The 15,878-nt window shown below is 42.6% G+C and overlaps 1 protein-coding gene across 13 annotated transcripts in view; it reads left to right on the top strand.

The window, feature by feature from the left end:
- Nucleotides 1-15,878, top strand: part of GAPVD1 (GTPase activating protein and VPS9 domains 1) — a 189,433-nt gene that overhangs the window by 54,753 nt on the left and 118,802 nt on the right. For 12 of the 13 annotated variants that reach the window (XM_033960247.1, XM_033960259.1, XM_033960249.1 and 9 more), the window contains exons 2-5: nt 726-943; nt 1,243-2,086; nt 10,491-10,577; nt 14,474-14,608. In XM_033960247.1, the coding sequence (XP_033816138.1) occupies nt 759-943; nt 1,243-2,086; nt 10,491-10,577; nt 14,474-14,608 (1,251 nt within the window). In that variant the 5' untranslated portion in view covers nt 726-758. Of the gene's footprint in view, nt 1-725; nt 944-1,242; nt 2,087-10,490; nt 10,578-14,473; nt 14,609-15,878 lie in introns of those variants that run through there. The other variant, XM_033960257.1, reaches the window with a different exon arrangement.

The following is a 15,878-nucleotide window of genomic DNA, read 5'->3' as shown; positions in this document are numbered from 1 at the left end:
TGAGCATCGTCTGTCAGATGTGCCCTAATTGAAAAAAGTTTGAGAACCACTGATCTAGAGGATACAGGAGGTTAACATCAAAATGATGTGATTGGAGCTTGCAGTAGGAATCGGAGAAAGTGATGGTTTGTTGTTTTTATACGAGTTCTGTGTTTTAATATGTTTGTTTTTATTGTGATCTATTTAGGAGTTAAGCATAAAATAAATTTTATAAGTATATTCTGATCTGAGAGCCTGGTTCTTGTACAGCGATGTAGTCTCTTCTTGAGACAGCTCTTCTCATAGTATTTCATTTGTTTGTACATTTGATTGGATTAACCATTACAGTTTCATTGAAAAATATATATAATTCTAATCATACATAAGAGTAAACCATGAAATATTCATATAATCTTAGAAAGAAGTAATGTGAAGACTTCCATACCCAGTCCTGGTAGATGGACATGCTGCTTTTCTTGTGCTGAATTGGCATAACTATTTGAAGTAACTTACCCCCCGCCCCTTTACAAAATCGTAGTACAGTTTTTAGTGACGGACTATGAATTCCTGTGAGTTTTGGAGCTGTTACCACTTATGAATTCCTATGAGCGTTGGAATTTTTACCACCATGGCTGGTGCTAAACACTGCACTAGGGTTTTGTAAAAGTGGGGGTTAGTTTATTGAATGAAATGGGAATTTGAATATTCTCTACTGGGTTACAGATCCTCTTTCTTTTACTTTTCAGTGAGTGACTCGCATCTGTCCCTGGTGTCTGAAGATGGTGAAGTTTGACATTCACACTCTTGCTCATCACCTCAAGCAAGAAAGACTCTATGTAAATTCAGAAAAGCAGCTGATTCAGCGACTCAATGCTGATGTCCTGAAGACTGCTGAGAAACTGTATCACACATCATGGATATCTAAGCAGCAGAGGATCAACTTGGACAGACTTATACTAACAAGGTGATGGATGTTTGCTATCTTAGGGAATGAAATATTGAAATTTTAAAAAGCAGTTAAATGAATAATGTAAAATTCTTAGCTGTATATTATGACTGGTTACTAGGGGAATAGAAGGAAAAAAAAGTTTGTGTGGTAGATTTACGTAGTTACTACAGATCCATGGATTTTATATTATGTTGGTATTTCCAGTTTGAAGATTGAAGGATTGAAAAGTATCGCTTTAGAATTCATTATGACCTTTTGATTAAAATTTGGGATGTCTAATTTAAATTTAATGGTATTGATAAATTTTCTTCTAGTGTGGATGCTTCACCTGCTGAATGTTGCCGACATGCCAAAATCCTGGAAAACACACACTTTGTTGATGGTTACAAACAATTAGGATTTCAGGAGACAACCTATGGAGAATTCTTGAACAGGATTCGGGAAAACCCACGGCTGATTGCCTCATGCCTGGTTGCTGGGGAAAAGCTTAACCAGGAGAACACTCAGAGTGTCATCCATACAGTTTTCACCTCCCTCTATGGTAACTGCATAATGCAGGAGGATGAGAGCTATCTCCTGCAGGTCTTGAGGTATCTGATTGAATTTGAACTCAAGGAAAGTGACAACCCCAGACGACTGCTCAGAAGAGGTACCTGTGCCTTCAGCATCTTATTCAAGCTTTTTTCTGAGGGCCTTTTCTCTGCTAAACTTTTTCTTACAGCCACGTTGCATGAGCCTATCATGCAGCTGCTGGTAGAAGATGAAGACCACTTAGAAACAGACCCAAGCAAATTACTGGACAGATTCTCTTCCACACAGCAGGAAAAGCTCTTTGGAGAAAAAGGCACAGAGAAATTCAGACAAAAAGTCCAAGAGATGGTGGACTCCAATGAAGCCAAATTAGTAACTTTGGTGAACAAGTTTATTGGATACCTCAAACAGAACACATACTGTTTTCCACATAGCCTCAGGTGGATTGTGTCTCAGATGTACAAGACGTTGTCATGTGTGGATAAACTTGAGGTTGGTGAAGTGAAAGCCATGTGCACTGATCTTCTCCTGGTGTGTTTTATTTGCCCAGCGATTGTCAACCCAGAGCAATATGGAATCATATCTGATGCTCCAATAAATGAGGTGGCCAGATTCAATCTGATGCAGGTATGGCAATTTTATTTCTGAAAATCTAATGTAAAAACCTAGCATTATAGTACTAAGCGTGTGCTATTAGAAGTTCTAGTGCAATGTGTCTAGTAATCCTGAACGCTTGGGTTATGCATCTGAACCTGCAAGTTGCTTGCAAAATATCACAGCTGTAATATTTTTGGAGCTCAGGGGGCCATCCCCTCAGTAGTGGCTTGCATCCCTGATTTATCAGGAGCTTGAGCACAGGCTGTTTGGCTCCTTCCAACCTTGGCTGGGATTAAAAGTGGACCGTATGCATGGTCTACCCCCCCTTTATGGTGAGAGTTTCTGGGGGTTGAGACTTGGTTCCAGCTGCACTTCTGAACTGAGGTATGTAGGCACCACTTGGTACAGTGAGTAAGACTAGTATAGCCAATGGGGAAAATTGTATGTGTGTGTGTGTGGGGGGGGAATTGGAAAAGTGAAATTTGAGGGTTTCTAGGCCAGAGCTAGAGTCATCCTCTTCTAAAACCCTTTTTCCCTGTAGTTTTTGAACTTCAGGGAAGCTGTTTCTAGTGTAAATTTGCTGGTGGTGGCCATCTTGGATTTTAAATTATCTTTTTTTCTAAAACCTCCATCTGCCTCAAAATCCCTTGGTTTTGCTTAAAATTTATAGGGACAGACCCTTCAGGCCTTTCTATCCCTGTATCATGTCAAGTTTGTGCTGGATGGCCGAGAAGCGTCTTTGTGCTGTAGGGCACATAGGGGAGGGGTGGGAGCTTTTGAGTCCTTCAGGGCTGGGGATCCACAGGAAGCTCAAAACCCAAGGGAATGGCCCTTTCCAGAGCCCTCCAAAGGAGATTTGACTAAGTGCAGACATGTGAACGCTGCGGAGCCCAGGAGGACCTTCAGGGGGAGTCCCTGCTGGGGTCATCGAGACATCCTGTGCAGGGCTTCACCCTGGATTTTGTGAGCCTGATGTGGAATGCTTACTTAAACTGCCTGGGTCATCCTAGCATTTGTTGATGGCACGACATTGGGGGTGGCATTGTGGATTAGTCATCAGCCTGCGCCAAGTGCAAACGAGGACTCTGAGCTGAACCAGGGTGTCCAGTCTGATCTTGACTAGGAGGATGGAAGGTCTGATTCCATGCACTTATTTTCCCAGGATGCAGTTTCCGTGGTAGAGTCTAGTTCTCTACATCAGTGGCTCCCAACTCTGTCCTGGAGGACCACCGAGCCAATCAGGTTAGCCTTAATGACTATGCATGGGGCAGATTTGCATGCTTGTCATCTCCATTGTATGCAAATCTCTCCCATTCCTTCTACTGCCACATCCAACATTTCTCCCTCTCTCATCCCCTGGATCATGTGCAGCATTTTTCACTACTGCCCAACAGCCCCATGCTCATTTCTCTTTGTATCTTCCCTCCAGCACAATGCCACATTTCTCCCTCCATCACTATGTCTAACATTCCTCCCCCTTTCAATCTGTCCCTCTGTTCCCTCTCCATCACCGTATTCAAAATTTCTCCCTCTCATCCTTCCATTCCCCATTCATCTCTACCTCACTCCTCTCTCTGCCCAATTTTCATCTTTTTCCATCTTTCTTCCTTTCCTCATGTGCACCATCTCTTTCCCTCTCATTCATACACTAATGCCCAACAATTCTCCCTTTCTATTCCCTCCCGCCTATTTCCCAAGTTAGTGCCCCTTTGCGCTCCTTTCTACCACCCCCCCCTTTTCTCCCTTTGTCTCAGATCATCTCCCCTCTCTCCCAGTGAATTATTTGCCTGTCCTATTCCTGTAAGCTCTGTCCTCATCTCCACATGCCTCAAACACTTTAAAATCATAAGTGTTTGAGGCTTCTGTGATTAAGGCTGAGCTTACAGGAATGGGACAGGGACACCGACAAAACTTGTGGTGACAGGGAAATTGAGTTCCTGCGAGGTTGAGGAAAAATTTGTCCCCGTGCCATTATTCCTAGGATAAGTAGCATAAAATTTGTTTTACTACTTGGGATCTTGTTAGGTAATTGGAACCTGAGTTGTCTACTCTGGAAATAGGATACTGGGCTTGATGGACCTTCAGTCTGTCTCAGTATGGCAATTCTTATGTTTTTAATAGCTAATTTGCTGCTGTATGAATTGCAGCTGGAATTTCTGCCAGTTGCTACATCACAGTGCTCAATTATGAGCGGCTCAGTGACTCCAACCATGTTCTTTCCCTCACATCCTGACATCATGAAACTAGTAACTGACCACTGGGAGTCTCCAGAGGGTCCTTGTGAGTGGCCAGGACTATGGCCAAGCTTTACCCCATGGCTCTGGATTTTAACAGCTGTTTGTTCAGCTGATGGAGGATTTGCTGGTGGCACAGGTCACCAAATGGACTTCCCTGCCCAGTGAAGGAGGTGTGATTTGTTCAAGGATGCTCGAAACAAGGATACTTGGAATCACAAGGTAGACATGGTTCTCAAGAGTCAATTTGAAGCTTCAGCCTTAGGAATTAAAGCGGCATCCGCAACTTTCTTTGTGGTACATGCTTGCCACACTCAGCTAGCTCGGGTCCCGACCTCAGAGGCAGATGAGGACCCTCAGATGATCCTTTCTGGGATGAATTATGTATCAGATGCTCTGTATGACATCATAAAGAGTCATGAGCAAGGGGTCGGCCTTTTCTATCTCCGCCTGACGGATGCTTTGGACCAGTTAATGGGCAGGAGACTGTGCTTCTAAGGCCACCTTTGGCAGGCTTCTCTTTAAGGGGCATATGTTATTTGGAAAGGGTCTGGATGACCTGATTGCCAGTGTTATGGACCATCAGTCTAAGGCCTTGTCAGACAGCAGACCCGGGCAACCCAGAGTTTGGGGTGTGGAATTTTCAAGGCTCTCGAAGATTCCGTTCTTACATGGGAGGCCAAGTGACACAGATGTCCTTTCAGGAGTTACGGGAGAGATTCAGCAGGGGCAGAAGGCAGCAAACCGCTGGATCTCTCTCTTCTCCAGTTTTCCTCTTAATATAATATAGTGGCAATCATCTGTTTAACAATTAAACTGTGATCTCTGTGAGGAAGAGACAATCAGAAAGGTTCCCAAACATTTCCATCTAGAATAATCTCCATAACCTGCGCCCTTGCTTTCCAATAAAGCTATGTATAAAAGGAATCTTTTCCATTGTTCCATCTGAGGAGCATATTTCTATCTCCAGTAAAGAGTGCAATAATGCTAGATCAGCAGCGTGCCCCTCCCTCCCAGATAGGGGCAGGCTGTCAGCTTACTGGATAGTCTAGGCACAGGTAAGCACAGAGGCCTATCTCCACATTCCTATTTTCCCAGCTTACAGGAGGTACTTGCGGCTCCATGTACTGCAGCAACATTTTCAATTCTCTGCTCTCCCCTTTGGCCTAGCAGTGGCTCCTCACACCTTTTATCAAGGTGATGGAGGTGGTAGCAGTGCACCTACACAAGGCTGGGATTTAATTATACCCGTATTTGGACGATTGGCTGATAGGGCCCTGTCCAAGAAAGAGGATGAACTGGTAGTCTCGAGGGTGAACCGCTAATCTCGAGAGTGGTCCAACTCCTCCAGGACTTGGGATGGATAAGCAACTTCAAGAAGAGTCACTTAAAGCAGACTCGGTGCTTGGAGTACCTGGGAGTTCTGTTTGACATGGCTGTAGGTCATGTTTTTCTTCCAGAACCACACAGACAGAAACTCCAGAAACATATATCTGACCTGCTACTGAGTCTGGCTCTGACAGTGTGGCATTATCTGCAGGTCTTGGGGTCAAGGGCAGCAGCCATAGAGGTAGTCCCTTGGGCCAGAGCACACATTAGACCCTTTCAAGACTCTATCCTATCCCGCTAGATTCAGACAGACTCGCTTCCATGGACACCAGATGTGAGGAACAGCTTGTGAGTCCTAAACCTGCAAATTTGGAGGGAGAAGTGTACTACATTTTGCCTTTTTGGCCTCACAGCTCCTGAATGTCTAGTGGTAGTAGTAGTGTCTCTGCACAGACCATGAAATACTTAAACTCCACATCTGGACGATTGGCTGATCAAGAGCATGACTGGAGGAAGCCTCAAGAGTCCATGCACAGAAGGTGCTGAAGCTACTAGGGTTCATGATAAACTTCCGAGTTCTGCATAGAATAAATATTAATTTTTTCCCTTTTGTTCCTACACGTCCAGAGTGGGGTGGGGGTGGGTGGGAATATTTTATGATTTCTTTTGCTTATGATTAAATTGTTGGGTATAAGGGAGGGGGGATATTTGATGAGAGTTATAATTTGATGATATATTAAGTGATGTTAAAGTATAAAATGATTGTATTTTGTGTTACACTTATTGTGAGTTTTAAAAATGAATAAAGATTTATATAAAAAAAAGAAATTGGAGTATATAGGAGCCCTGCTAGATACTTTGCAAGCTTGAGTTTACCTGCCCCTAACAAGAGTAGATATCTTAGTAACTCTGGCTTCGCAGGTTTGAAGCTGCCAGCAGGTCACAGCTCTGTATATGTTGAGATTGATGACTTACATAAGAACATAAGCAATGCCTCCACTGGGTCAGACCCGAGGTCCATCGTGGCCAGCAGTCCACTCACGCAGCGGCCCAACAGGTCCAGGACCTGTGCAGTAGCCCTCTATCTATACCCCTCTATCCCTTTTTCCAGCAGGAAATTGTCCAATCCTTTCTTGAACTCCAGTACCGTACTCTGTCCTATTACGTCCTCTGGAAGCGCATTCCAGGTGTCCACCACACGCTGGGTAAAGAAAAACTTCCTAGCATTCGTTTTGAATCTGTCTCCTTCCAACTTTTCCAAATGCCCTCTTGTTCTTTTATGTTTTGAAAGTTTGAAAAATCTGTCCCTCTCTACTCTCTCTATGCCCTTCATGATCTTGTAGGTCTCTATCATGTCTCCTCTGAGTCTCCGCTTTTCCAGGGAGAAGAGCCCCAATCTCTCCAATATTTCAGTTTATGAAAGGTTTTCCATGCCCTTAATCATTTGTGTCGCTCTCCTCTGGACCCTCTCAAGTATTGCCATATCCTTCTTAAGGTACGGTGACCAATACTGAACACAGTACTCCAGGTGCGGGCGCACCATTGCCCGATACAACGGCAGAATGACTTCTCTCGTTCTGGTCATAATACCCTTCTTAATAATACCCAACATTCTGTTTGCCTTCTTCGCGGCTGCTGCACATTGTGCTGTTGACTTCATTGTTGTGTCCACCAGTACACCCAAATCTCTTTCAAGGTTACTTCCCTCTAATACTAATCCCCCCATTTGGTAGCTGAACATCAGGTTCTTTCCAACTACTTACATGGCTTCAACAGTGCTTGTTGCTCCCATGGTACATCTCCATCTGAGAGAAGCTCAGTGGACTCATGCTACTGGAAATCTAGTGGATGTCATCTGCATTCCTACATACTTGGGTTAATCTCTTCTCTGGTGGACCATTTGTTCCAATCTGACCATGGGACTCTCATTCCAAATTCCACCTTCTAAGTAGGTGTTAATGATGGATGCATTCAGCTTGGGATGGGAGAACCCATGTAGATGGACTTCACACCCAGGGAAAATGGTCAGCTCAGGAAACATACTTTCACATCTACCTCCTGGAGCTGAAGGCTATATGGAACACTCTCTAAAGGCTTTCAGAGATCAGCTACAGAATAAAATTGTTCTCATTCAAACAAACAATTGGGTTGCAATGTTTTATGTGAACAAGGATCTTACCCCTTGTGTCAGGGGGCTATAGGGATGTGGTAGTGTGCTCTCCTTCATGGCAGACAGTCAGCTTGGGTATAGCCCACAAGATCATCTGAATGTGGGAAACTCCCTCAGTGGATCTTTTTGCCACTCATCTCAGTTCTGTTCCAGGCTCAAATCACATGATAGACTAGTATCTGATGCATTTCTTCTGAATTGAGAGACAGGTCTTCTGTACACATATCCTCTGATACCTGTAGTAGAGAAGAACTTGCTGAAATGCAAGCAAGATTGGGAATCATGATCCTAATTGCACCTTATTGGCTGAGACATATGTGGAGATAGGACTGTTTTCCAGACCTCATAATGCAGAACGAGGGGTCTTTGCATCCCAGTCTCTGGTCCTCACAGCTTGTATGTTGATAGCATCGAATTTGAGTCTCTAGGCCTGCCAGAGGGTGCCTCCCAAATCATGCTTGCTTCCAGGAAAGACTCCGCTTAGAGGTGTTACTCTTTTCAAGTGGAAGAGGTTTGCCATCTGGTGTGATGACAGGACCTTAGATCCTTTCACTTGCCCTTCCCCAAAACTGCTTGAATACCTCTCTAAGTCTGGTTTGAAAACCAACTCTGTGAGGGTTCACCCCCAGTGTGATTAATGCTTACCATTCATTTGTAGGGAGTAAGCCCATCTTTGTACAGCCTCTAGTTCGCGTCATGAGAGGTCTGTTATTAACTAAACCCCCTATCATGTCATGGGATCTCAGTGTGGTTCTCATCCAGCTGATGAAAACTCCTTTCATCTGAAGGTTTTGACCTGGAAAGTGGTATTTCTGGTGGTGGTCACTTCTTCTCGCAGAGTCAATGAGCTTCAGGCTCTAGTAGCTGACCCACCTTACACTAAATTTTATCACAACAGAGTAGTTCTCCACATGCACCCAAAGTTCCTTCTTAAAGTTGTGACAAAGAGTTCCATTTTAATGGTCATTATTTCTGCCAATATTATTCCCAAAACTTCATGCTCATTCTGGCAAAAGTGTATTACATACCTTTAACTGCAAGCGAGCCTTACCTTTCCATCTGGAGCAGACTAAAGCCCATAGATAGTCCATACAGCTTTTAGTTTCTTTTTGGCCCAAATCGGTTGTGCACTTGCCAATGGCTACTCCCAATCTCCAATTGGCTAGCAGATTACATCTCCTTTACTTATGCCCAGGCTGGGCTGACTCTTGGGGGTGATGTCAGAACATAGTGACGTTGATAGCCCACTTGAGGTCAGCTGTGATAGTGGAGATTTGCATGGCTTTGATGTGGTCGTCTGTCCACACATTTACCTCTCACTACTGTCTTGAGCAAAATTCTTGATGTGTCAGCTGCTTTGGTCAGACAGTTCTGTAAAATTTGTTCGGTGTCTAGAATACAACTCCAGTAAGTTTTTTGTTTTTTTGTTTTTATTTTTAATTTTCTCAGGTTGATTGCAGATCAGACCTCAACATTTCAAATCTCTATTGCATAGTAACATAGGAACACACTGGCTCCCAATACAAGCAAGAGTACATTTCAAATTCTATTGCCTACTATTCAAAGCTATAAACGGAGACAGCCCAACGTACTGGAACAACCGACTAACTCAATCCACCTCAACCAGACACAGGAGAACCCACTCACTATTCACATACCCGCCAACCAAAAATGTCAAACGAAGAAAACTATGACAACCTAATGACCACCAGAGCAGCAAAACTAGAGAGACAACTCACCAATCTGCTGTCTTCGACCACAGACTACAAAACCTTCAAAAAAGAAACAAAAACTCTACCCTTCAAAAAATACATAAAATCTATTTAACACGACCAGATCCATCCCAAGCTCCACCTACTATACTGTCTTCTACTTATCAAATCTAAAATGTTCAAATTACCCAACATGTATTACCTAATTTCACGACAATTCTTATGTAATCCGCCTATATATTTCGTAACTTCATGACAACTCTTATATAATCCGCCTTGAACCGCAAGGTAATGACAGAATAGAAATCACTAATGTAATGTAAATGACAACTGATAAAGATCTAAATGGGTCCATTTAGTCTGCCCAGTAGTTACACACATTATAAATTCATGATTAAATTAAATTGTCTGTCTTCTTTGATATTTCTGGGGCATAGACCATAAGAAGTCTGTCCGGTACTGTTCTTAGGTTCCAACTACTGGAGTTGCCATCGAAGATCACTCCATCCTATCCAAATCATCTTGGCATTTGCGGGATATAGATCATAAAAGTCTGCCTAGCATTTTCCTCATGTTTCAAATTACTGGAGTTCCCTTCGAAGCCCTCCCCAGCCCATCCTAAACTGAATTGCCATGATGTCACTCAGCTGTGAGACTGTCTGGTCTGTTGTCCTTGGAGAGCACCTTCTACACATAAGTAACTTCACGTTTTGGGATAAAATGGTTATATTGTGAACCTCTTTGATCCTTTTTGGCTGTATATGCGGTATATAAAGATTTTAATAAACATTATTAATATATTGTATTTTCATATTTCTATTTGGATTTCAAAGAGGATAAGAAATGAAAGCCACAGAATTTCTTAGTCTCAGTCAAGTTTGGCATTTCACTAGAAAATAAATTAAACTTGAACCTTGTTATGTTAGTGTGTAATTAATTCTCTTTGTACTTCTTTCCTCCATATTCATTTAACGCTTCTTTCCATTCAGGTGGGTCGGCTCTTGCAACAGCTGGCATTGACAGGCTCCGAAGAGGGAGATCCACGGATTAAGGGCAGCCTGGGCAAATTTGACAAAGTGAGTTTCAAGCAGAGCGTAATATCCATGTGTAGATGATAGTTATGAAAGAGACATTTGTTTCCTGGGGTAGAATGGGAATAAAATGAATATTTGTTAGCATGAAATCGCTGCACAAGATGGGTCTATTTTGGAGCCCACAACAGAGGACCTTCAGTATCTTCAGGGGATTTTTGTTGAAAATTTCATAGTTATACCTTTACATAGAAAAAAAGTAACATAGAAAGGAAGGGGTGTAAGTGGCTTATCTTGATTAGTATAAATTGGACAATGGTTGGTATCTTCTGAAATGAAAATGAGTTGATCTGGTTATTTTGGTTTGTTTTCAGCTAGTTTTCTTTTTTTGAACTTTCCTACTAATTGGTTTGACTTCACTAGAAGCATCTAAGGGACACAGCATCAAAGAATTGAGGGTAGAGGGAGGAAATTGTGTTTTATAATCATAAAAACTATGCATGCTAAAAGGACTAAATTGTTAAAAATAAGTCAAAACTCTAAATGTTTATTTTGACAAGCTGTAAGTTTGTGATTGCCAGCTTTAGTTGTTTTTAGGAGCAAACAAGTCAGGTTTTCAGGGTATTCTTATAGATGCACTGGAAAAATTCCAGGAGCCATCGCCAGGGTGCCTAAAATTTGGCATCTAAGTTAAAATTCAGAAAAACAACCCTTAAAAATTAAAGAAGCAAAAATATTTTTAAAACCTCACTGAAAAATATAACAAAGAGCAAACAAGAAATAAACATAACAAGCAAAATGGTAACAGCCACAAATGTGAGTGTAAAAACAAAAGAAACACTTTTTTTTGAGAGGTGTCTAATTTTGCCAAAATCCACCGCTGTGAGAGGGCGGCATACACTGGTGTTAAAAGCCTTTTACAAACCTGTGCTATCAGCAGTCCTCTGAATGCAAAGAACCCCCATTCTATTCCCATGGACTTCTTGATATATGCTGCACACTGCTAATTGATAGCGCAGCTTTATAAAAGGAATTTAAATATTTTTACCCTCAACACAAATGTTTTTGGATCTCAAGCATCAGGGTTAGACACCCTTCTTTTAATTATAGCTGATAAAACAATCATCAGTTAAAAATTTTAATTTCTTGATAAATCACAATTACATTTTCATTCACAAGATTAATTTCATAAATTGTCCCCTTGCTTCTCCTCCTGTACAGTGCAAAATATAAAGACAGCAGATGTAAAATCTCAAAGCTGATGTATTTCAATCATTAAACTGAATCATTTTTCTTGTTTCTATTCCCTCTCTTCTGCGCTCTAATCTCTGTTTCTGGGCATCCTGGCCATTTGCAGATTTCCTCTTTCCTCTTCCAACCATATGCAGAATTTTCTCCCTCTTCCCCCTCCCCCCACAGTTCAGCATCTCCAAATTTATTTTTCTGTCTTCCAAACTTACTGTCTTCATGGCTGGGAGCTATTAGGCTAGGCTGTCCTAGCCTAATAGCCTAGGACCCCAGGGCTGGCCAAAGGCAATCTGGTTTGATCTCTCTTAGTGAAGATGCCAAATTTGAAGGAATGGGGAGAAAGAGGGAAAAAGGAACAGATGCTTGCCCTTATGGAAAGAGGGAGAGTATTAATTTTATTTTAATGCATTAACCCCCCCCCTTTTTTTTTTTCTTCACAAAACAGTGCAAGAGGTATTTAGCACTGGCACCGCGGTGTGCTGAATGCTCTGCGCTGCTTTGATGTAGGGCTTTGATGTCTGGATTTCCCCGGACATATTCTTTTTGGAGTTCTATTGGGCATCTGGGCAGCTTTTCCTCTGGGCCCTTTTTGTTCGGTTTTCGCTGGAGGTGGGGCAGTGGGAAGGCGGTGGCGTTGCAGCAAATTTGCATAGAACAGGTTTTACAAGGCAAGCATCAAGGGAACTCCTTACCCTTCGGCAGAAGCAGTGGCAGCCACAGAGTTCGGAATGCCCTTCTCTGTAGTGCTGCCTGATTCACCGATTTGAATCGATTCGCCAATTCCAATTGATTCACCAATTCACTTTGGTGAGTCGATTCATATAAAAAAAAAAACCCGGGCTCGCCAATTTGATGACCAACCCTCCTCCCCATACCTTTTGGTCTCCCAAAGCAGGAGCGGCAGCCATTCACTGCTGCTCCTGCTTTAGGGGATGAGGGGAGATGGTCAGTTGGTAAGTGCTGCACCCCCTAAAGCAGGAGCAGCAGTGGCAGTGAACGGCCAACAAGAGGCAACACTGCTGCTCCTGCTTTAGGAGACCAGAAGCCAGAGGAAAGAAAGGGGAAATATGCAGAACTTTGTTGGGGGAGGAAAGAATTTGTGGGAGCCAGTCAGGAAGCTGCTCAGTGCCGAGCAGCAGCGACAAAGTGTGCTCCTGCTCTGTGCTCCTCAGCGGCTGAAGAAACCCGATCTCGTAGCAGCCACCACTGACTGAGTTAGCAGGGAGGCAGAAGCGCGGAAAGCTTGCTTCTGCCCGCTGCACCTCTGGACCCCCAAGGATTGGCAGAGGAGGTGTGAGGGCAGGGAGGGGGGTCTGGATGCAGAGCCTGATGGGGAAGGGAGGGAAGGAAGGGGGCTAAGTGCAGAGCCTGACAGGGTTTGGTAGAGAAAGGGGATGGCTGCAGAGCCAGGGAGGGAGGGAGGTAAGGGGGCTGGATGCAATGCCTGGCAGGGGAGGGAGGAAAGGGGGCTGGGTGCAGTGCCTGACAGGAAGAGGACTGGGTGCAGAGTCTGGCAAGGCACTTGAATATTAAGCTGCCCGATTTGTATTCAAGTTAACCATTTTTCTTCCTTTTTGGGGGGAAAATGGGGGTCTCGACTTATATTTGGATCGACTTATATTCAAGTATATACAGTATTAGTCCAATAAAATTGTATTTTCTTATTTTCCATTTTTTGTTTTATTTCTATTTTTTTAATTTGTAAAGTGATTATTGTTGCTTATCAGTTTTTTTCAAATTTACATCTTTATATTTTGCACAGTATTAGGGGATGTGTCACTGTTTCTGTTTCTGTGGAGCTGCATTGTATGGAGAGTCTGGCTTCCTAGGGTTACCAGATGTCCGGGAAAACCCGGACATGTCCTCTTTTTAGAGGACTGTCCGAGTGACTGGGGGGATTTCCAAAACCTGGCAGTTTGTCTGTGTTTTGGAAGACCCTGAGCTCAGGGCCATGTCTGGATGTCCTCTGTGTGTGTGTGTGTGAGGTCTGCACATGCACAGAGGACATCCAGACATGGCCCTGAGCTCGGGAACGGAGACATGTGGTTCGTGTGGGGGAGGAATTGGGGGGGGGGGGGCAGGTGTCCTCTTTTTTCTAAAGAGAAACTCTGGTAACCCTACTCTGACACTTATATAAACTCTATGACCATCGGAGAAGCACACAGCATTCAGCACGCCAGCCGGTGCTAAAAACGTCTTGCGCAGTTTTGTAAAAGGGGAGGTAAATTGTTAATGCTTTAATTGAATTAATGTGTTTATATGTCCAGCCCTATGATTTGCATATTTTCACCTAAAACATGTTAAAATTTAGATAACCTTAATTCTCATTGGTGGTGCTGCCTAGTGCATGTGGAGGATTGGAGTTTGATTTCCAGGCCAAGACAATATTCATAAGTAGTCTCGGTCATGGCACAATAGCAACATCTAATGGTCAGCCTTTGTTCCCAACAGAGAACTGCACTGCAGTTACCAGGCTAGGTGGATTGGGAGGAGATTCTTAAAAGAACAAAAATCTTTAGAATTAAAGTTCCTGATCTATCCTTGATTCCAGCCCAAGCTGGAATCCTAAAGAAGTAGAAGAAATAAAAGGTTGATGTTCTTGATTGTGTACATATGATAAAAGCATTCATATTTTTCAAATTTGAAATCTAAAAACTCATTAACTTCTTTGGCATAAACTTTTTTCTTTGCAGGGCTGTGTTTCTGCTTTTCTGGAGGTCATCATTGGCGGGCGTGCTGTAGAAACTCCACCCCTCTCTTCAGTTAACCTTCTGGAAGGCTTGAGCAGGACAGTAGTTTATATAACATATGAGCAGCTTTTTAGTCTGGTAATATATTCAAGTTTGATAAGATGATGTTTGTCTTCCAGAAAGCTGAATAATGTTTGACATGCAAGGAAATTCCCTCTCCCCTCAGTATTAATACAGGTGCATGAATTATTTGATCATTTTCCTTTATCTAAATACCGGAATAAGATTAATTTTTCCTTTTTACTTTATAGAAAACAAACATGAGAATGATGTGTGAGAACATTCTTTCACATGTGCCTGTGAGGTATTTTGATAGTTTTCCGCCTATTATGTAAGCATAGGGTTGATCTTTTTATCAGACTAGAAGGGGATAAGAACTTCATAACGAGAGGTTTTAAGAGAGAAATTATCAGAGCTTTCATATTTTTTTTACTGGGGTAGCCAAAATACATGTAAAGGGCCCAATATTGAAAAAAACTGAGCTAAATTTTTATCCCAAAAAATTTCAGCTGAAAAATTCATAATGTAGGAAGTTAAATATTATGATTAAAAATTTAGGCTTCAGTTCATTTGCCTAGATTTATGAGCTTAATTTATGAGCCTAGTGCTGAAAATCAGTGCTAAACTTCTAACTTTTCACCCTACCTTAAATCTGCCTCTTAACACTCACTGTTTTTGCTCCAAATGTAAACATGTAGTGACATTTTGGCCCTGATTCTATAAAAGGTGCCTAAGGGTTGGCACCTATAGGCTGCCTAACTTAATTTTTTTAATTGGCTTTATTGTTACTGATAATTGAAAGCACAGTTAAAAACAAATTTTAAAAAAATTAATTAGCTGGTAGACGCCTACCACTTTTTGATGTAGGTGTCTACACAGAGGTGTCTACTAGCAAGTAGGCATGGTTTGGGGCAGATATTGGGTTTGGATTCAGGCACCAGTATATTAGTCCAAGAAAAAACCCTGGGTTAATATACTGGTGCCTAAGTTGTACACTTCTACCAGCGCCTGTTGATTTAGACGCCAGTAGGTGCGATTCTACACTGACATGTGGTAGGTGCTGTTTTCCTTGGCGCCTCTTGAGTTAAGTGCTGTTTGTAGAACCCTGGCCCTTTGAGTATTAATTTAGGCACTCGGCCATAGTAAATTTTCAGAGAGGCCAATTTAGGATCATAACTCTCAATGGGACCTGACTTCATTTAACATGGGTAGACTCTGCAGTGTAGATGTTAACAACTGCTTACATTTCTCTCACTAGCCCATGCTACTGCTGCTAACTGAGTGAGTTTCGATTCCAAAGTGGCAGAGCCATGGCCCACTCACAGCTACACCACTGACATTTTATTCT

The sequence above is a fragment of the Geotrypetes seraphini genome, chromosome 10 (genome assembly GCF_902459505.1).
Source record: "Geotrypetes seraphini chromosome 10, aGeoSer1.1, whole genome shotgun sequence".
NCBI classification, from domain to species: Eukaryota; Metazoa; Chordata; class Amphibia; order Gymnophiona; family Dermophiidae; genus Geotrypetes; species Geotrypetes seraphini.
Note: the sequence above shows the minus strand (reverse complement) of the source record. Positions and strands in the feature narration are given on the sequence as shown.